Consider the following 21485-nt stretch of genomic DNA (forward strand, 5'->3'; position numbering starts at 1 on the left):
CCACAGTGCTGTTAGGAAGGGAGTTCCAGGATTTTGACTCCGTGACAGTGAAGGAACGGCGATATATTTCCAAGTCAGGATAGTGAGTGACTTGAAGAGGAACTTCCAGGTGGTGGTGTTCCCATCTATCTGCCGCCCTTGTCCTTCTAGGTGGTAGTGGTCATGGGTTTTGAAAGAGCTGCCTAAGGAGCCTTGGTGAGTTCCTGCAGTGTAATCTTGTGGATGGTACACACTGCTGCCACTGTTTGTCAGTGGTGGAGGGAGTGGATGTTTGTGGATGTGGTGCCAATCAAGAAGGCTGCTGTGTCCTGGATGGTGTCGAGCTTCTTCAGCGTTGTTGGAGCTGCACTTATCCAGGCAAGTGGAGAGTATTCCATCACACTCCTGACTTGTGCCTTATAGATGCCAGACAGGCTTTGGGGAGTCAGGAGGTGAATTACTCGCTGCAGGATTCCTAGCCTCTGACCTGCTCTTGTAACCACAGTATTTATATGGCTAGTCCAGTTCAGTTTCGGGTCAATAGTATTGATAGTGGGGAATTCAGTGATGGTAATGTCAAGGGGCGATGGCTAGATTCTCTTTTGTTGGAGATGATCTTTGCCTGACATTTCTGTGGTGTGACCGTTACTTGCCACTTGTCAGCCCAAGCCTGGATATTGTCCAGGTCTTGCTGCATTTGGGCATAGACCACTTCAGTATCTGAGGAGTCGCGAATGGTGCTGAACATTGTGCAATCATCAGCAAACATCCCCAATCTGACCTTATGATGGAAGGAAAGTCATTGATGAAGCAGCTGAAGGTGATTCGGCTGAAGACACTGTCCTGGGGAACTGCTGCAGTGATGTCCTGGAGCTGAGATGACTGACCTCCAACAACCACAACCACCTTTCTTTGTGCTAGGTATGACTGCAACCAGTGGAGAGTTTTCCCATTGACTCCAGTTTTGCTAAGGCTCCTTGATGCCACACTCGGTCAAATGCTGCCTTGATGTCAAGCGCAGTCACTCTCACCTCACCTCAGGAATTCAGCTCTTTTGTCCATGTTTGAACCAAAGCTGTAATGAGGACAGGAGCTGAGTGGCCCTGGTGGAACACAAACTAGGCATCAGCGAGCAGGTTATTGCTAAACAAGTGCCGCCTGATAGCACTGTTGACGACCCCTTCCATTACTTTACTGATGATGGAGAGTAGACTGAATGGGGCGGTAATTGGCCGGGTTGGATTTGTCCTGCTTTTTGTGTACAGGACATACCTGGGTAATTTTCCATGTAGCCAGGTAGATGCCAGTTTAATAGCTGTACTGGAACAGCTTGGCTAGGGGCGCAGCAAGTTCTGGAGCACAAGTCTTCAGTACTATTGCCAGAATATTGTCAGGGCCCATAGCCTTTAAGTATCCAATGCCTTCAACTGTTGCTTGATATCACATGGAGTGAATCGAATTGGCCGAAGACTGGCATTTTTTATGCTGAGGACCTCTGGAGGAGGCTGAGATGAATCACCTGGCACTTCTGGCTGAAGATTGTAGCAAATCCTTCAGCCTTATCTTTTTCACTGATGTGCTGGGCTCCCCCATCGTTGAGTATAGGGATATTTGTGGAGCCTCCTCCTCCAGTGAGTTGTTTAATTGTCCACCACCATTCACAACTGGATATGGCAGGACTGCAGAGCTTAGATCTGATTTGTTGGTTGTGGGATCGCTTAGCTCTTTCTATCACTTGTTGCTTATGCTGTTTGGCTTGCAAGTAGTCCTGTGTTATAGCTTCACCAAGTTGACACCTCATTTTTAGGTATGCCTGATGCTGCTCCTAGCATGCCCTCCTGCACTCTTTATTGAATCAGTGTTTATCCCCTGGCTTGATGGTAATGGTAGAGTGGGGGATATGCCAGACCATGAGGTTACAGATTGTGTTTGATTCCAATTCTGCTGCTGCTGATGACCCATAGCGCCACATGGATGCCCAGTCTTGAGTTGCTAGATCTGTTCGAAATCTATCCCATTTAGCACAGTGGTAGTCCCACACAACACGATGGAGGGTATCTTCAATGTGAAGGCAGGACTTCATCTCCACAATGACTGTGTGGTGGTCATTCCTACCAATACTGTCATGGACAGATGCATCTGCGGCAGGCAGGTAGGTGAGGATGAGGTCCAGTATGTTTTTCCCTCTTGTTGGTTCCCTCACCACCTACTGCAAACCCAGTCTAGCCGCTATCTCATTCAGGGCTTGGCCAGCTCAGTCAGTCATGGTGTTACCGAGCCACTCTTGGTGATGGACATTGAAGTCCCCCAACCAGAGTACATTCTGCGCCCTTGCGCCCTTGCCACTCTCAGTGCTTCCTCCAAGTGATGTTCAACATGGGGGTGCACTGATTCATCAACTGAGGGAGGCCAGTAGGTGGTAATCAGCAGGAGGTTTCCTTGTCCATGTTTGACCTGATGCCATGAGGCTTCATGGGATCCAGATTTGATGTTGAGGATTCCCAGGGCAACTCCCTCCTGACTGTATACCACTGTGCTGCCACCTCTACTGGATCTGTCCTGCTGGTGGGACAGGACATACCCAGGGATGGTGATGGTGGTGTCTGGGACATTATCTGTAAGGTATGATTCTGTGAGGATGACTAGGTCATGCTGTTCCTTGACTAGTCTGTGAGACAACTCTCCCAATTTTGGCATTAGCCCCCAGATGTTAATAAGGAGGACTTTGCAGGGTCGACAGGGCTGCAACTGCCGTTGTCATTTCCGGTGCCTAGGTCGATGCCGGGTGGTCCGTCTGGTTTCATTCCTTTTTTTGTGACTTTGTATTGGTTTGATGCAACTCAGTGGCTTGCTCGGCCATTTCAGAGGGCATGTAAGAGTCAATAACATTGCTGTGTGTCTGGAGTCACATGTAGGCCAGACCAGGTAAGGATGGCAGATTTCCTTCCCTAAAGGATATTAGTGAACCAGATGGGTTCTTACAACAATCATGGTCATTATTAGACTTTTAATTCCAGATTTTTATTGAATTCAAATTCCGCTATCTGCCATGGCAGGATTCGAACTCCGGTCCCCAGAGCCTTACCCTGGGCTTCTAGATTACTTGTCCAGCGATAATACCACTACCCTTCAGAATTGTTTTCCAATAATTTGCCCACCACCGAGATTAGGCAGACTGGCCTATAATAATGCAGCATATCCCTTTTTAAACAATAGTACAACGATAGTAGTCCTCCAGCACCAGACTTGTAGCCAGACAGGATTGCAACATAATGGATGGTCGGAGCCTCTGTTATTTCCTCCCTTGCTTCTCATAGCAACTTGGGATACATTTCATCTCGTCCTGGCGGCTTACCCACTTTCAAAAGTGATAAACCTCTCAGTATTTCCTCACCCACTATATTTATTCCGTCCACTCAATTCCTATTGTGCCAACATTTTCAGCATGGTACAGAATAGTAGAACAGGATTTATCTGGAGTCAGTCCTACATTTCATTTTATAAAACGCTTCACACTAACCGTTTACTGCTTGTTTCCACTCCACTAGCTGTCTGTCGGTTTCCTTGTCAAAATGGTGGCACCTGTGAAAGACCCGACACGTGCACTTGTCCTGAAGGATGGATGGGGCGTCTCTGTGAAACACGTGAGTATTACAGGATTGAGTCACTCCGCCAGCTGCAGCGATACTACTCCACCTGGTACAGAGTCAACCACTTCAGCTAACATCCTTCTGGATGGTAGAGGTCGTGGGTTTGGAAGGTGCTGTCAGGGGAGACTTGGCGGGTTGCTGCAGTGCATCTTGTAGATGGTACACACTGCTGCCACTGTGCGTCGGTGGTGGAGGGAGTGAATGTTTGTGGATGGGGTGCTAATCAAGTGGGCTGCTTTGTCCTGGGTGGTGTCGAGCTTCCTGAGTGTTGTTGGAGCTGCACTCATCCAGGCAAGTGGAGAGTATTCCATCACACTGCTGATCTGTGCCTTGTAGATGGTGAACAGGCTTTGGGAAGTCAGGAGGTGAGTTACTTGTCATATGATTCCTAGCCTCTGACCTGCTCTTGCAGCCACAGTATTTATATGGCAGTCCAGTTCAGTTTCTGGTCAATGGTAACGCCCAGGATGTTGATAGTGGAGGATTCAGTGATGGGTAATGCCATTGAACATCAAGGGGCAATGGTTTGATTCTCTCTTGTTGGATATGGTCATTGCCTGACACTTGTGTGGCGCAAATGTTACTTGCCACTTGCCAGTCCAAGCCTGGATATTGTCCAGGTCTTGCTGCATTTGGACATGGACTGCTTCAGTAGCAGAGGAGTCACGAATGGTGCTGAACATTGTGCAATCATCCCCACTCTGACCTTGTGTTGGGAGGAAGGTCATTGATGAAGCAACTGAAGATGGTCGGGCGTAGGACTCTACACTGAAGAAATCTTGCAGTAATGTCCTGGAGCTGAGGTGACTGACCTCCAACAACCATACCATCTTCCTTTGTGCTAGGTGTGACTAAAACCAGTGATCCCCTGATTCCCATTGACTCCAGCTTTGCTAGGGCTCCTTGATGCCACACTCAGTCAAATGCAGCCTTGATGTTAAGGGCAGTCACTCTCACCGCACCTCGGGAGTTCAGCCCTTTTGTCCAATTTGCTAATTACAAATTGATCCCAGCAGTCAAGCAGTTAATTCTCAATTGAGGAAGCTGCAGAGCTGTGAGGCCACAATTACCCTGGAAATATTGATAGTCACACGAGGAAAGAGTCGTCAATTCATTGGCAGTTTACATTTTCTGGAACACTGTAAGCTGGTGCACAGCACTACAGCTAACAACCAGCTTCAGAAACAGACTGGGTTATGTTGCTATCCCTTCAGTTTTGTCCTGGGATTCTTAGGGACTTGTGAATTTAGTTCCTGGACACTGTTGTGAGCAAAACACCCCGGATAAGCACCTTAGAGGACATTGAAAAATATTTTCCAATTTCTTTCATAGCTTTTGTCTATTGGTTATAAAACCATTGGAGAAGGGAGAGAAAAGACGGTTTAGACTGGGCAAGGCAGTTAGAGGCGTGAGGTGATAAGATTTCCAGGAATATGCCCAACCAGAGTTGGAAACCAGCCTCTGGATCTGTATAACACTTCCCAGATGCAACATAAGGCAAATACGTGAAGGCAAGCTGACAGATACACAGTATACATATTTCCCATCCTTCTTTTTGTATGTTAGAATCCCATCCTTTCAAGTCTGGGCACAGGATTAGCAACCAGGTTGCCAACTCTAACAGGATGCATTCCTGGAGGCTTCACCACATAACCTCTCAGCTGCATCTTCTCCACCCCTACAATCTTGCCATTGGTCCATCCTCTAGGTGTCACGCCTTGCCACAGCCAATTGGAAAGCAAGCAGGCTTTCTATTACCCAATTAGATGATTAAGTGTTAGCTGTCGGTCAAACAACCATCCCACATCAAATAAATTTTCCTCACTAATAAATGGAAGCGTTCAAAAAGGATGAAATAAAAGTACAATTTTATTGAAGGTGCCAGTAATGTATCTCCTGGGTCTCTCTCACAGCTGGATTTGAACCTTCAAGTCCTAGAGACTCCAATGCAAACATGGAGGGTTAGCTTGATCAGTTCCTTCCCTAAAGCAGATTAGTGTTTTACAGCAATTGATGATAGTTGGCATGGTCACCATGACTGTAACTATTATTGATTGAATTTAAATTCCACCAGCTGCCTTAGTGGGATTTGAACCCATGCCTCCAGAACATTAGCCTGGGCCTCTGGATTACTAGCTGAATGGCATTACCACTATGCCAGCATCAGGATGTGGCACCCATTCAAAACGAGTTTAGGTATCAGCTATTGAACACTTAACCTTCAGCCTCAGCCTTTCCTGAGGCCCAACCCGTTGCTCACCAGAATGGACCAACAACCACCAACAATCACATCACCTTTCTTGATGGGTCAAGTGGTTAATTCACTGTCCAGGGACCAGCAAGACATTGGTATATGTGATTACAGGTGCTATATTGGAGATGGGTAGTCACATGAGGAATGAGTCAGCAGCTGAACAAGCCAATGAAGTAAAATGCAGAATGTACACCAGAGTTGCCTTCAGTACCTGTAAACTGGAAAGACAGGTTAATATTCTGAGTAGAGGTTACACGTCATTTGCCTGAAACAACAATTAGTCTCCTTTACTCTTTGCATTGTGTGCTTCCAGCACTTTCTGTTTTCCAGTACTTGCAGTTGATGTGTTATTTTGTATTTCCCAGTTAGATCGACTGAGAGCTTGGGACTCTACATTGGGGCATGTAGTGTATCTCTTGGTACTGCCATCAGAAGCCTCTGAGAGTGATCTCATTTGGGAAGAGGAGGCCCCGTGGGTGCAATATCATCCTCTTCGCAACATTCAAAAAAAAAGGATTTGCATTTATATAGCACCTTTTCCTGAACTCGGGTCACCCTGCAGCGTTCTACAGCCAGTGAAGCTCTCTTTAATGTGTGGTAGTTGATGTAATGTGGGAAACAAGGCAACCAATGTGCACACAGCAAGATCCCACAAACCACACTATGATAATCCTTTTGCAACCGTTGATTCAGGGATAAGTGTTGGACCAGGATGCCAGGGAAAACTCTCCTTTTCTTCAGAATAGAGTCTGTGGATTCTTTTTACACCCACCGTGAGACGGTAGTCAAAGCTTCAGTTTAGCATCTCAAATGAGGGAAGGCACCTCCAACACATTTATTTTCCTATGGTTCTAATATTCACTACTATGCTGGGAGTATCACCCTAGATTGTGTGCTCAAGTCTCTGGAGTGGGACTTGAACCCGCAACTTTCTGACTTTACCCAAGAAGTAGGGCACTGGTGGGAGGGTGTAGGGCATCTCCTGGACAGCTTGACCTGTCGGGTATCTCTCAGCAGCTCCTCCTCTTCCTCCCTCTATGTCTGTGGGATACTACTGAGCAATTAGAGGATATCAGTGAAGGGAGGAACATGCAAATAAATGATGAGCACTGGCGCATAGGCTAGAGAAAACCAGGGGATAGAAGCACTGGAGAAGGTGCAAAATACATTTACAAACATGATACCAGAACTGAGAGGTTATAACCATCAGGAAAGACTGAACAGGCTGGGGTTCTTTTCTCTAGAAAACAGAAGGCTGAGAGATTACCTGATGGAGGTCTTCAACATAATGAAAGATTTTGAAAGGGTGAACGTAGAGATGTTTCCACTTGTGGGAGTTGTCCAAAACTACAGGCCACCAATACAAGATAGCCGGCAGGAAATCAAATAGGGAATTCAGGGGCAACTTCTTACCCAGAGAGTAGTGAGAATGCGGAGCTCGCTACCACAGGGAATGGTTGGGGTGAATAGTATAAATGCATTTAAGGGGTGGGGGGGTGACTGATGCAAAGTTAGCCAGAGATTGGATCACTGTTTTCAGACATAGGTCCTTTATCGAGAACAAGAGGGCACAGAATTTAAGGTAATTGGCAAAAGAAGCAATGGAGACATGAGGAGAAACTTTTTCACACAGCGAGTGGTTAGGATCTGGAATGCATTGAGAGTGTGGTGAAGGCAGATTCAATCGAGGCATTCAAGAGGGAATTGGATTATTATCTGAAAAAGAAGAATGTGCAGAGTTATTGGGAGAAGGCGGGAGAATGACACATTGCTCTTCGGAGAGCCGGTGCAGACACAATGGGCCAAATGGCCTCCTTCTGTGCTGTAACCATTCTGTGACCAGAAGGATATGCTGATAGGATTAGATATTTCCAAAGAGCGCTCTGCTCCCTGAGGCAAAGTGCTGTCTCAGGGAGTTTACTGACAGGTAAGAAAAGTCAAAAAATAGAGGAATATTAAAATTATTAACATGTCCCCCTCATGGGACAATGTCACACAAGATGGGACATGTTAATAAGAAGCACATAAAGTTTATTAAATTTTTAAAAAACGGACATGAAACTTCATCCCGCCAGTGGATGAAGTTTCATGAATAACCTGCAGCCCGCTGGGGCTCCTGGCCTTCCCGCCAGCCTTAAGCTTGGACGGGCAGGTCTTTAATTATCTTAATTAGCCTGTCAACGGCCTCAATTGGCCATTTACAGGTCGGCGGGTGAACAGCTGATTTCGTGTCCGCCCGCCTTCCTAAAAATTTAAAGGGACTGGGACGACGTCGGGGGTTCCTCCCAACGTCATCCCGCATCATTTTCCTCTCGGCGTGCAGGCCCCGGCCCCAAATCGCCGAGGGGAAAATCCTGGCTACTGTCTCCCCCGGCAAGATGGCCATACAAGATGTCCGCCCGTACCCCTCTGCGCATGCACAGATACCAATGATGTCATCTTTAGGAGACACAGTACCAGCAAAGACCTGACTGTGTTAGGGGCTTCCTCGCAGTGGAAGTGAATACAGAAAGAATAACCTATATGACTGCGAATTAGCCCTGCCGCTCATTGTCCCCTATAATGATGGCAGCCATGCATGTGTCCTGCTGCACATTGTCTCCTATACAGATGGTGGCCACTAAACTGGGGTTCCCATAAGCTTACAGTTGTCCATGCACGGCATTGGCATCAAACACAGCCTTATTTAAATCAAAATAACTGAGGAAAATCTGCTGGGAACACTCAGCAGGTCTGGCAGCATCTGTGGAGAGAGAAATAGAGTTAACATTTTGCGTCCATGTGACTCTTCTTCAGAGCTCTCAAAACGTTAACTCTGTTTCTCTCTCCACAGATGCTGCCAGACATGCTGAGTTTTTCCATTTTATTTAGGAAAATCTGTTTAATGTGCACGCGGCTTAGTTTTCTGCATCACTTGTCCTCACATAGATTAAAGTTCTTGAGCTTGTTTGGTCACTTTCCACTTTCTCTTTCGAAAATCTGGAATGTGCAGTTGATTTGTCACATAGCGAAATTCCCCATTCAGCAATCAGCTTTGAAGGAAAGGGAAAGAGCTTGGATTTATATAGCATCTTTCTCACAGCCACAGGATGTCCCAAAGCACTGCACAATCACTTTTGAAGTGTAGACAGGTAGGAAATATGGCAGTCAATTTGCAAATAGCAAAGCCCCTCAAACCGCAATGTGATAATGACCGGATAATTTGTTTTCATTAAGGGACAAAGATTGGCCAGGATCCCAGGGAGAGCTCCCCTGCTCACCTTCAAGATAGTGTCATGGGATCGTTATATCCACCTGAGGGCCTCAATTTAACACCGCATATAAGCAACTATATCTTCCTCAGCAGTGGCACTGGAAGAATCAACCTGGAGTGGGGCTTCCAAAGCTGTGGTCGCAACCCTAACTGAGATCGCAAGACAAAATTTTGGGGTTGCAAGCGCCGAGGCAGCAAAGTCTGCCATCGAGCCCCGGCCGAGTGTTAACAGCTGCAAGGCACTTATAAATCCTTGCATTTTTTTAATGGTGGCCATCTCACTGACCGATCTTTAATCCTGTTCCAAAAAAAACCAGTGAAAAGGTGAGGCCTCTTTAAACACCCTTCAGTTTAAACAGCCTCCACCTGCTCTCTCAGCTCTCCACTCCCCTTCCTGCTCTCGCATCTCTATCCCACCCCCCACTCTTGGGTCACAGCAATTTCCAAGCCTCAAAATGGGGTCAGAGTGGGAAAGAGCTTAGGAAGCACTTTTCGACTTGAACCCACAACCTCCTGATTCAGAGGCAAGAGTGCAATCCACTGGGCCACCTACACGTAGTTATCTGTGCTTTAGTAATTTCTCATACTGTGTATTGCTGAAAAAAAGAGACATGTCAAAGATTTTCATCTTGCAGTCGTCAGGGAACTTTGCAAGAATACCAATATAAAGGGAAAACAACAATTTATACTCTATGTGAAGAGAGTGTTAATTGGTTGGTAAGTGGACTCTGATTGGTAGATGCATCACCATGGAGAATGCGCCAGTGATGGTGACTGACAGTCCACTTGCCAACCAATCAGCACTCTCTTCACATACAGTATAAATTGTTGTTTTCCCCCTTATATTGGTACTCTTGCGAAGCGTCCTGATGAGTGTAAGACGAAAAGCTTTGGCATGTCTCTTTTTTCAGCAATACTCAAGTTCTGTACTACCAAACGACTATTTCTCATAACCAGAAGATTCCCAAATAATAGGATACAGTTTAGAGTTTGGATTGCAAAGATACTTTATTCAGATTGAAACTGACCTGTGAGATGTGAGCATGGAGCTATCCATTGTTTTGTTGCTGTAATTAGCCTCCAGAGATCTGTGTGTAAAACTTAAACTCCCAAAGTGGTTGTTTGTTCCTGCTATATTGATTTGAAAGGGACAGTGCAGCAACATCAGAATATGTTACAGTGTAACATATATTGTAGTCCCAAAGAGTTACACTCTATTCTTTGTTGCATTTTACTTATTACAGATCTTATACTGTAGCAAATGGAAACATAGGTCAAATTATACATTTGTGTGGCTGACATTGTGTCACGGTGGTGGCCGAGAGGGAGGTGGAAATGTAAGGAAACAGAGAAGATGAGGCGAGTGAGTGAGGTGTGTGGCTAGAAAATAACTGAAAAAGGAGCAAGGAAGTAAGAAAGAAGTGAGAAATGGGGAAATGAAAGAGGGAGCACAGAAAATGAGATAAAGAAAGAACGGAAATAAAAATTAAAAAGGCTAAACAAGAAATGCATTTTAGACATTATAATACAGAGATCTTCCAGTCAGTGTTAGAGAGGGAGCATCCGACGCTGACTGCAATTTAATCTGCCCACTTACCATTTTATGCTGGAGCTTTTGCATCTTCCAGTGCCAGTTCAGGCGGGGATGCAGGGACGAACAAAATCAGGCAGCCAAGTAGTGAGTAAATTCCAGTGCAACCATGCCCCCTTTTTTCATAATGAACTGAAGACATGCCCCTGAAGATATGCCTTCAGTTCATTGACTTATACTGTTTTAAGTGGATTTATTACCCCTGACACTGCACAGCGTCACCCCACTGACTGCTAACGCCCCTCACCCCATGACAATGCTCAAACCCCTCCCTCAACCCCCAACATTGTTCACCCCCTCCCTCACACACGAAAATGCTCATCACACCACCACGCCCTCAACAATGATAACCCTTCCAGTAAAACCAGCAATCAGAAGTTTAAACTTTCCACATAAGTGCACGTGCAGGGATTTGACACACATCATTGATGTAAGTTGAGTCATATGCCACTCCCCATAATCAGAGGATTTGTATCTATTCTATGCACATTCTGCCCAAAGGCAAGTCCTTAGCTCATTGTCTGTTGATGCTTCACCCTGAGCTGTTTTTGTCAGTGGTGCTTTGCCATTGCCTTCCACTCAGGGACAGGACGAGGAGGTAGGTCCTTAAGTCTACCTCAGCTTGAATGGGAATCAGACCTGCACTATTGCTGTTATTCTGAAGCACACACTAGCCATTTAGTCAACTGAGCTAACAATCCCCATGTAATAAAGATGTATATGCATTAAATAATTGAAATTCATTGTTTCATCCAGTGGCTCTGAAACACTTACATTTGAAGGACCTCTTCTCAAATTGATTCGTAATTGGGAAACCCTCTAAAGTTATATAATTCTCAACGTAAAAGTATTGCGTGTAAGGAGTGTTTTAGTTTTCTTTTGAGAAGACAGGTATTTACTTACAGATGTCAGTGAGATGGATATGCCGGTTTATCGCTGGAGAGTCTATCTATCCCTGGACTGATGTTTATCAATGACACTCATTCTAACATTTCATCTTTACAATGGAATTGAAAAGATGGAATTGTAGAATATGGTTCTCCAGAATGTCTACGAAAATAGAAGTAGAATTTGATTTACGCAGCCTATAAAACAGTAACCCAGCAGAGCATTGAAAAACCAGTTGTAGCATAGGCTGGGACTTGTCTTTCACAGTTTTATGCATCTCCTTGAGCCCCAGCATAAAAGGCTAGAGGTTCCATTAACGCTTGTATCGCTTCAAACACAGTTTTAGCCAAAATGATGAGATCCAAGTGCCCTAGGCTGCTGCAGGCCCTGCTCAGTCAGAACACTCACATTATTTTGCAGAACACTACCTCCCACCACCACTGCTGATTGGTTGGCAAGTGGACTCTGATTGGTAGAGGTGTTGCCAGTTGCCATGGAGAATGCACCAGTGATGGTGACTGACTGAATGCACCCGTGATGGTGCCAACCAATCAGCACTCTCTTCTCATACAGTATAAATTGCTGTTTTCCCTTTATATTAGTATTCTTGTGAAGTGTCCTGATGAGTGTGAGACAAAAAGCTTCGACATGTCTCTTTTTTCAGCAATTCTGAAACAATATTGTCAGTTTTACACAACCACACAAAGTCAAAAAAATACTTGCATTTATATAATGTCTTTCATAACTTCAGGATGTCCCAAAGCACCTTAAAGCCACTTACCTTTGAAGTGTAGTCACTGTTGTAATATAGGAAATGCAGGAGCCAATTTTTGCACAGCAAACTCCCACAAACAGCAAATGTGATCATGACCAGGTAACCTGTTTTTAAGTGATGTTGGTTGAGGGATAAATATCACCCAGGACACCAGGGAACCTTCCTGCCCTTCTCCGAAATAATGCCAGGGGATCTTTTACATCCACCTGAGAAAGCCCATTGGGCCTCAGCTTAACTCGGCCTCAACTTAACTCGGCCTCAGCTTAACTCAGCTAAAAGACAGCATGACCGACAGCGCAGCACTCACTCAGTACTGCACTGGGATGTCATCGAGATTATTTTCCTAAGTCTCTCGACTTGAACCCACAACCATCTGAATCAGAGGTAAGAGTTCTAACTGAATCACAGGTGACAGGAAACCGGCCAAGAAGCTAGTAAGAGAGAGCCCTGTGTAACCTTTAAAAAACAACTTTGAGATAAACTCTAATGCAGACCTCAATATGAATGATATAAGTAGTTTTGTCTGAATGTCACTGATAGTGCCCAATACAGTTTCTGATAAAAAATAAAATGTTTAAATTAATGTTCTCCAAGCCCCTATATTACTGACAACACTTGGGTCCGCCTGGAACTCTATTATACATTCATTCATCACCCAGTGGAAAAGGATAGAGTACCATGTACAACAACAATATGCATTTATATAGTGCCTTTACTGTTGTAAAACATCCCAAAGTGCCCAACAAGGTCACTGTCAGATGAAAAGGGATATTAGGGCAGGTGCCCTTGGTCAACAAGACAGTTTTAAGGAGCATCTTAAAGGAGGGGAGGGGGAGAGAGAGAGGTGGCAAGGTTTAGGGAGTGAATTTCAGAGCATAGGGCCCAGGCAGTTATGGTTGCCAATGGTAGAATGGTGAAAATAGGGGAAGCTCAGGAGTCCAGAACTGTGGAAACAACAAAGATCCTGAAAGATTATAGATCTGAAGATGGTTGCAGCGAAAGGGAGGGGCGAGGCCATGCAGGGATTTGGATAGACGAATTGTGAACTCAATGCATGCCAGGTCCTGCCTGTTTTCTCCTGGGGCGAATCTGAGAGCATCAAAATTATGGGCTGGGAATTTATTGCTGTCAAAACAAATAATAATTTGAAAGCACCAGGAACAATTTCTGCTATCAAAAACCTGCAGTGATTTTACTGTCATTTGGCATGTGGAACTGCAAGCTGACTGAAGCACTCTGGCCATTTGCGAAATTTTCTTTTGTCAGCCCTTAAGCAAGGTTGCCTAATTTCATTGCCAGCATGATTCTTTGATTTAAATAGTTAGGTTACCCAATTTCAGTCCTATTAAATGTGTTTAAACAGCTCCGATATGTAGTGGAGAATCCATTGTCCATTTCCAATAAGTTATTGAGACAGGAAAGAGAGTAAAAGCCTGTATGTATGTATTACAATGACAAAGTTCCATCGTTTCACCTCATCGTGGAATTGAATAGCATTGTATCCTATATTAGCGAAATGATCAGCAGGCTTGCTCCCCAACCCTATGCAGCTCAGGTCCATTCTCCAAGGCTGAGGGGATCAGTTATGGAGGCAAAGTGGGTCTTCCAGCAACATTCCTGCTTGACAGAGGGAGCCTGTCTTGCAGACCCAGAAAAGTGGGGCCTTTGATATGCTGGAAAGGGTTGTAAGGGAGTTGCTATCTTTCCAATGACATGTTAAACCAAGGTAAAAGCAAAAAACTGCAGATGCTGGAAATCCAAAACAAAAACAAAAATACCTGGAAAAACTCAGCAGGTCTGACAGCATCTGCGGAGAGGAAACTCAGTTAACGTTTCGAGTCCGTATGACTCTTCAACAGAGCCTTCTGTTCTGTTGAAGAGTCATACGGACTCGAAATGTTAACTGAGTTTCCTCTCCGCAGATGCTGTCAGACCTGCTGAGTTTTTCCAGGTATTTTTGTTTTTGTTTTGTTAAACCAAGACCCTCAGCTGGACGCAAAGCATCATACAGCCGTTAAATGAGGAAGAGCAGGGGAGTTCTCCCCGGTCTCCTGGGGGCCAATATTTATCCCACAGCCAACAATGCCTCAAAGTTGATTATTTAGTCACCATCACATTGATGTTAGTGGGAGCTTGCTGTGCGCAAATTGGCTGCCATGTTTTCTACATTAAAATAGTGACTGAATTTGCAGTGGAATGGAGGAATAGGACTGGCTGGATTGTTCTACAGAGAGAGCGCTGACACGGACTTGATGGGCCGAATGGACTCCTCCTGTGCCGTAATGGTTCCATGACTCTATGGCTGGGATCTATCAGCCCCGCCAGCAGTGGGCATCATTGCGGGTGGGACAAGAAAATCTGGAGCGCCGTTAAAAGTTAATGCTTTCCAAATTTTCCCAGTCCATCCATGACCATGCCTGCCAGTGTCCTGGCTGGAAAATGTTGCTGCCTGTGACTCAAAAAAGTACTTTGCTGTCCTGAGGTTGTGAAAGACATGATTAAATTAAATTCTTTCTTCGTTCAACGCTACGTTTTCTTGCCATTTTTTGTCTTGTAAGCAGGAGGGGTGGAAGTATTTAGTCACGATTACTCCAGCTGTTGTGGGTATGTGGGGCAGACCTGATGAACCAGCCAGTCCTTTCCAGCCTGCCAGTTTTGCAGTTTTCATTTTGCATGGTTTGTTCATGAGTCAGTGGGTTCTGTGCATTCCAGGTAAGCTATGGAAAACAGCATCAAAGAACTAGAGTAAATTTGCTAATATATTCAAGTCATTTCCAAGGCAGACGGCATTAGTATAGCATTTCTTTAGCGTTGAGTCCTGGAAGCAGTGTTGTGAATCTGAAAATATTCCATTAGCACTTACCATGAACTCTCCACCTGCCTATTTGCCAGGCCGTTAGTGAATGCCTGAAATAATGAAACTGCCAAGTTTAACGGCAAAACACGGGCAATATTGTGGCCATATTTTGTGTTCTTTGTGTAAAATGTGTCTTTATTCCCTTTGCCACAGCAAGCTGCATCCTACCGTGCTTGAATGGAGGCCTCTGTTTAGCACCGTACAAGTGTGATTGCCCATCAGGTTGGACTGGTTCACGTTGCCAGAGTGGTAAGGCTGCTTCCGGTTCCAATGTGTCACAGTGCACGGGTTTCTGAAATGAATCGTACAGCACAGGGGGAGGCCATTCAGCCCATCCTGCCCATGACAGTCCTTCATCAGAGCTACCCATTTCATCCCATTTCCATTACTCCTGCCACCCGACCCACTCTTTCCCCATAACCCTACACGTTTGTCCCTTTTCAAGTCCTTAGTTAATTAAGGGGAGATGGTGACGTGGTAGTAATGTCACTGGACTAGTGCTCCAGAGGCCCAAGTTAATACCTTGGGTTCAAATCCCATCATAGGAGTTGATGGAAGTTAAACTCAATTAATAAAATATGGAATTGAAAGCTAATATTGGTGACCATGAAACCAACGTTGTAAAAATCCATTTGGTTAACTAATGTCCTTTAAAGAAGGAGATCTGCCAATCTTAATTGTCTGGTCTGGCCTACGTGTGACTCAAGATCCACAGTAATGTGGCTAATTCTTAACTATCCTCTGAAAAGGCCGAGCAAGCCACTAAGTTTGAGACCAGTTAGGGATCGGCAACAAATGCTGACTTTGCCAGCGGCATGCACATCCCATAAAAGAATAAATAAAATTCCCATTTGAAAGTTATCATTGAATCTGCTCCCACCACCATTTCAAAAGTGCCCATTCCAGAGCACAACAGCTCACTGCATTAAAATATTCCTCCTCATCTTCCCCTTGGCTCTTTTGCCAATGGAAGTAGATCTGTGCCCTCTGGTTACTGGCCTTCCTGCCAATGAAAATAATTTCTCCTGATTATCCTCAAACGCTTTGTGATTTTGAAGTCCTCCCTTAAATCTAGGAGGTCTTGTGGCACAGTGGATAGTGTTCCTACCTTCTGAGCCAGAAGCTCTGTGTTCAAGTCCCACCCCAGGACTTTGATGGCACAAGGAAGGTGTATTTGTAATGTGGCCAAATAGGTTGTGCAGCAACCTGCAAATCACACCAATGGCAGGCAGTAAGAGCAGGAGAGATTCCTGGTCAGACATGTGATGGAGGAAATGTTGGAGTCTTTATGATCACTCTCCATAGCGTTGGGCTACAACATCTGTGCAAAAGTAATTTGGTCTCCTTGCGTGAACTTTAACGAGCCACCTAATGAATCACTCTGAACCATGTCAAGTTGTTTTATTTTGTTTACGGGTCAGACAGTGGCTTATTTGTGTCTTTATTGCTAGGAAACTGAAAGATTAGGCAGCATAAGTTGTTTGTTCATTTGGGGCGTTTTAATAGGGGTGTATCACGTATCGAAGAACACAGAGCTAAATATGTGAACTGTCAGGTGACTTGTTGGTCTAATTTAACCGATATGATTTCTTTCTGTTAATTAGCTGTGTGTCAATCTCCATGTTTAAATGGTGGCAAATGCATTCGGCCTAATCGATGTCACTGTCTACCTAGTTGGAGTGGCAATGACTGCTCAAGGTGAGTCCATTTTCTTAATTTTAATAATTCCTGTCCTAGTTTAAAAGGCAATATTTGAAAATCAGCTAGAGAATGAGGTTATAAATGTAGCATGTCGAATTGTTACAAATAAGTCAAATTGTGTCTTTTTGTTATGAAATCCTTCTTTCCATCATCCCTTACACATCTCCCCATGCCGTACACTTCAAGCAAGCACTCCATTGACTGTAAAGTGTTATGGGCATCTTGAGGTTGTGAAAGGTGCTATATAAATGCAAGTCTTTCTTTTCTTTCAATGTCGCAGTTCTAGCTTTGACCTTCACCCGCTCTTCAGGGGAACATAAGAACATCAGAAATAGAAGCGGGAGTTGGCTACACAGCCTTTGAGCCTGCTCCACCATTCAATATTGTGGCTCATCTTCTACCTCCACTCCATTGCCCCACCCAACCCTCAAATCGCTTAATTCTCTTAGTGTCCAAAAATCTTATCTCAACTTTGAATATACTCAATGACTGAGCAGCCACAGCTCTCTGTGGTAGAGAATTCAAAGGATTCACAACCCCTTGAATGAAGAAATGTCTCCTCATCTCAGTCCTAAATGAAGCTGAGCAAACACCAAGACCTCACTTTTAATCTGCTCCTTCCATACTCCCCTCCCCCATCCCTGATGACTTCACTCCCAAAGCCCTCATTACCGCTCACAACAGGCCATTCGGCCCAAATGGTTTATGCCAGTCTTTATGCTCCACGCAAGCATCCTTCCATTCTCCTTTATCTCACCCTATCAACATATCCTTCTATTCTAATCTCCCTCATGTTCTTACCCAGCTTCCTCTTAAATGTATCTATGTTAATTGCCTCAACCACTCCATGCATAATGTAGGAAATGGAGCAGTCAATGTGAAAGAAAGACTTGCATTTGTATAGCGACTTTCACAACCTCAGGATGTCCCAAAGCACTTTACAGTCTATGGAATACTTGTTTAGTCGCTGCTACAAATATAGCAAACGTGGCAATCAATTTGCACATAGGAAGCTCCCAGGGCCAGGGAGTAAAACCATGGGCCCTGGTGCTTCTCCTGTTTCTGGGCCCCTCAGTTGCAATCACCCCTCCCTGTCCCAGAGCCTTCTCCTCAATTATTCTCTTTTCAAGATTCATAAAACAATTTTCTTTAATTAAAGATCTACATGCTCAATCATGGATTGGTTTTACCTCACTCTCATGAACTGTTGGGCCTGACACGTTTTGTTAAGTTCCTCCAATGTTGGCTTCCGTCCAGTGCCTTTGCAATGCGTTTTGGGTCCTGTAGTCCTTCAGTGGGCTGGCATCTGTGCAGGAGAGCAAGAGAGCGGCCAAGGGCAGACTACATCACCCAGAATTCACCCTGCCCAAACAAATGGCCACACGGACTCAGGTTCTCATTCCTGTATAGTCAGATTTTGAACACTGGCACTTTGTCCTGGAGTGGAGTGCATAGTGGACATTACACATTGTGTCATAGATCATAGAATGGTACAACACAGGAGGCCATTCAGCCCATCAAGCCTGTTCTAGCTATTTGAAAGGGTTATCCAATTAAACCCCATTCTCTTTTGCTCTTTCCTGCAACATCTGCTCCCATTCAGATATTTATCCAATTCTCCCCTTTTTGAAAGTTATCTGCTTTCCAGGGTTGAAAGTTTTGGGTGCCTTACCTTCGACTGCCGGGGGCATTGCTTGCCCACGATGCCGGGATCTGGATGTTGGATGAGAGGAACTTGAGCTGCAGCAGCTCCCCGGTGCTCTGGGGGAAAGCCAGCAGGGCGCTGACCCCTTGCACCACCACCGTGCAGCAGACGCTCTCCAGGACTGTGGGGTCGTGGCAGGCAGAAGGCAGCACGCTGAAGGCGGGCAGCTCTCCCAGCCCTGTCTCCATGCCCATGGGCAGCTCGACAGACAGGTTGAGTACTGGCCAGTAAAACTTGGGAAATGGCTGGTACTAATCTGAACTGGTCCTGTACACCTCCAAAATGGAATTCCAGTTCAGACCAGTTACAGTCATTTCCAAGCTGTACTGGTTTTTCCTTCATTGGAGGGGGGGGTGGGCCTGCCAGTAAAGGCAAAGTCAAAAGCTGTGAGTGGCGCCCAGGGCCCTCTGCCACCCCCCTGCCACCCTCCTGAGGGCATGGACCCCTGGTATTTTGCACCTTGTGCACAGTCCTCCCCCGGGCCCTGTGAGCTCCCACAAGCAACAAAGTAATAATGACCAGATAATCTGTTTTTGTGATGTTGATTGAGGATTACATATTGATCAGGCCACCAGGGAGAACATTCCCTGTTCTTCTTCAAAATAATGCTTATGTGATCTCTTACAGTCAGTGGAGGCAGACAGGGCCTTGGTTTAATGCCCCATCCAAAACACACCTCCAACACTGCAGTACTGTCCTGGAATGTCAGCCTAATTCTTGGATTCAAACCTCTGGGGTGGGGTTTGGACCCACAACCTTGTAACTCAGGGGCAAGAACGCTATGACCTCATCCAGAGTTGACACAGCAGCAATTTATCTGGCCATTTATTTCACAATCAACAACATACGTGAAGTTACAGTGATGTTGGTAGAGGGATAAATATTGGCCAGGAAAAAAGGGGGACATAACAGGCTTAGGAAATCTTGCGTTTCCACAAACCTGATCTGATTTTGCCATATTCATGTATCATTGTGCCGACTACAATGAGCCTGAGCAGGCGGCTCGGATTAATGCTGCTGACCAGTGTTGACCGTCACTTGTTGTTGGATGTTGCCAATTGGTTCAGTAGTGGAAATTAAAGGAATGTGGTCCCTTTAAGACTTCCAAATGTAGTAACTTTACAGCTCTCTATGGTGCTTCTATTGCCGCCCTGTTATGTGAATGCCTCACGCTTGAATGGCTCTCCCCGTCTTTTGTTTCTTTTCGCCCATTCTATGCAGCAGTGAACTTCCTGCTTCGCTTACCTTTGTTGTTCTGCTTTATTCTAGATGTTTGTGGTGAAATGTTCTTTCTACCAATCCACCCAACACAACTTTGTTTCATCACCTGACCTAAGTGCTATTTTAGAAGCAAGTTTTAAAAATAAAACGACCCATTCGGATGTGGTTCTTAACAATGTTGATTGATAAGATGAGGGCGAGTATCTTAAATGGAATGTGCTCCCACCCACCTACTTCCTCCTTTAAACATTTTTGTTGAAAACGTGTGGCTGTTTCTGCTGCCAATTTTTCTCTCGTTAGTAGGGGGTGGGTTTGGGTGGGGCACTTTTGAGAATGTGCCTTGTGGAGTTATGGAGATACCATAGAGAAAATCTGAAAGGCAGCAATAATGACACACACAGCTCTGGAATGAATGTTCTATGTCCCACCCAATATGATGCAACACCATTGTGAAAATTATTGCATCCACGGAAATACTAACTTAAATACTTGAAAAGGTAGCAGAGTACTCAGCTTAATTCAGTAGAGGGGGCTTTCAAATCCTTCTGATTTGGGGAACAAGAACACTAACCCCTCTGGGCCACAGCTGACAACCACAGTACAATCAGATGTAATGCATCATATACTAAAACAGCACTTCGCTCTGTTTTGCTTTCAGGAAGAGAAGGTCTGCCTATTTCTCCCTCTCCTAAATAATGTCACGACCTGCAAAGACTCTCAAGTATCTGCTTTAACTGAATTGCTGGCAAAGGCGACACTACAATGGCATTTAACTACACCAGCACTTCATTGTGTATTGTTTGCAATCCTGATATATTTTGATACAATTCTGTAAAACAAAGCTGTATTTTTTCATATGCAAGATGATTTTTAAGAAAAATACTGTATAATGTTTTAAGGGCATCTTTGACGAATCATAAATTTGCATTTTTACACACTCAACAGTATAGATTAAGCTACAGGTCAAATAGATTAACTTTAGAAAGTGGAAGTTGTAAAATTTTAATTCATGATTTGTAATTTTTTTTTTTAAGAGCCAGGTTTTTACCCCATCTGGCTTTTGCAACAGCAAGTAGCACTCACCAATAGTCAATAAAATGTTTGTGTCTCAAGTTGCTTCAAAATGGCATGAGAGCCAAGATCACTTAAAAACACACCATCAAAATGTTCCAGGCTGCATCTGTTTGACTTGATTGTAAGGAACTACAGTGACAACATTGCAAGTAGCCAATTTTAATTTTACAAAATGTGTATATATGGATTCAGTAAGTGAAATAAGTCATGTGAGAATATCTTCTTTCATCCATCACATGATTATACAAATAAAACCAATAAAAGGGATATCCTGTGGTTATATTGTGTTTTTTTAAATTCTTTCTCCTGTAACACAACTGTCAAGATTCTTTCCAAAATAACTTGTATTTATATAGTGTTTTTAAAGTAACAAAAATGATCCAAACTCTTCACAGGAATAGTTCTGTACTAAAATTTGATCCTGGAGGTGTTATAGGACAGATAACCAAAAGCTTGGTCAAACAGTAAGGGTTTAAGAGTGTCTAAAAGGAGCCAGAGGTAGAGGTTTAGGGAGGGAATTCCAGAGCTTAGGACCTG

General features: G+C 44.6%; 1 protein-coding gene across 1 annotated transcript in view; it reads left to right on the forward strand.

Moving 5' to 3' along the window:
- The window catches only part of svep1 (sushi, von Willebrand factor type A, EGF and pentraxin domain containing 1), a 229044-nt gene extending 207816 nt beyond the window's left edge, over positions 1-21228 (forward strand). Inside the window, exons 45-48 of the mRNA XM_078529199.1 lie at positions 3528-3623; positions 15401-15496; positions 16852-16945; positions 20533-21228. Coding sequence (XP_078385325.1) covers positions 3528-3623; positions 15401-15496; positions 16852-16945; positions 20533-20566 — 320 coding nt within the window. The 3' untranslated portion in view covers positions 20567-21228. The remainder of the gene's footprint in view (positions 1-3527; positions 3624-15400; positions 15497-16851; positions 16946-20532) is intronic.
- The last annotated feature ends 257 nt before the right edge of the window (positions 21229-21485 follow it).

This window comes from Cetorhinus maximus, chromosome 2 (assembly GCF_964194155.1).
Source record: "Cetorhinus maximus chromosome 2, sCetMax3.hap1.1, whole genome shotgun sequence".
In the NCBI taxonomy this organism is placed as follows: domain Eukaryota; kingdom Metazoa; phylum Chordata; class Chondrichthyes; order Lamniformes; family Cetorhinidae; genus Cetorhinus; species Cetorhinus maximus.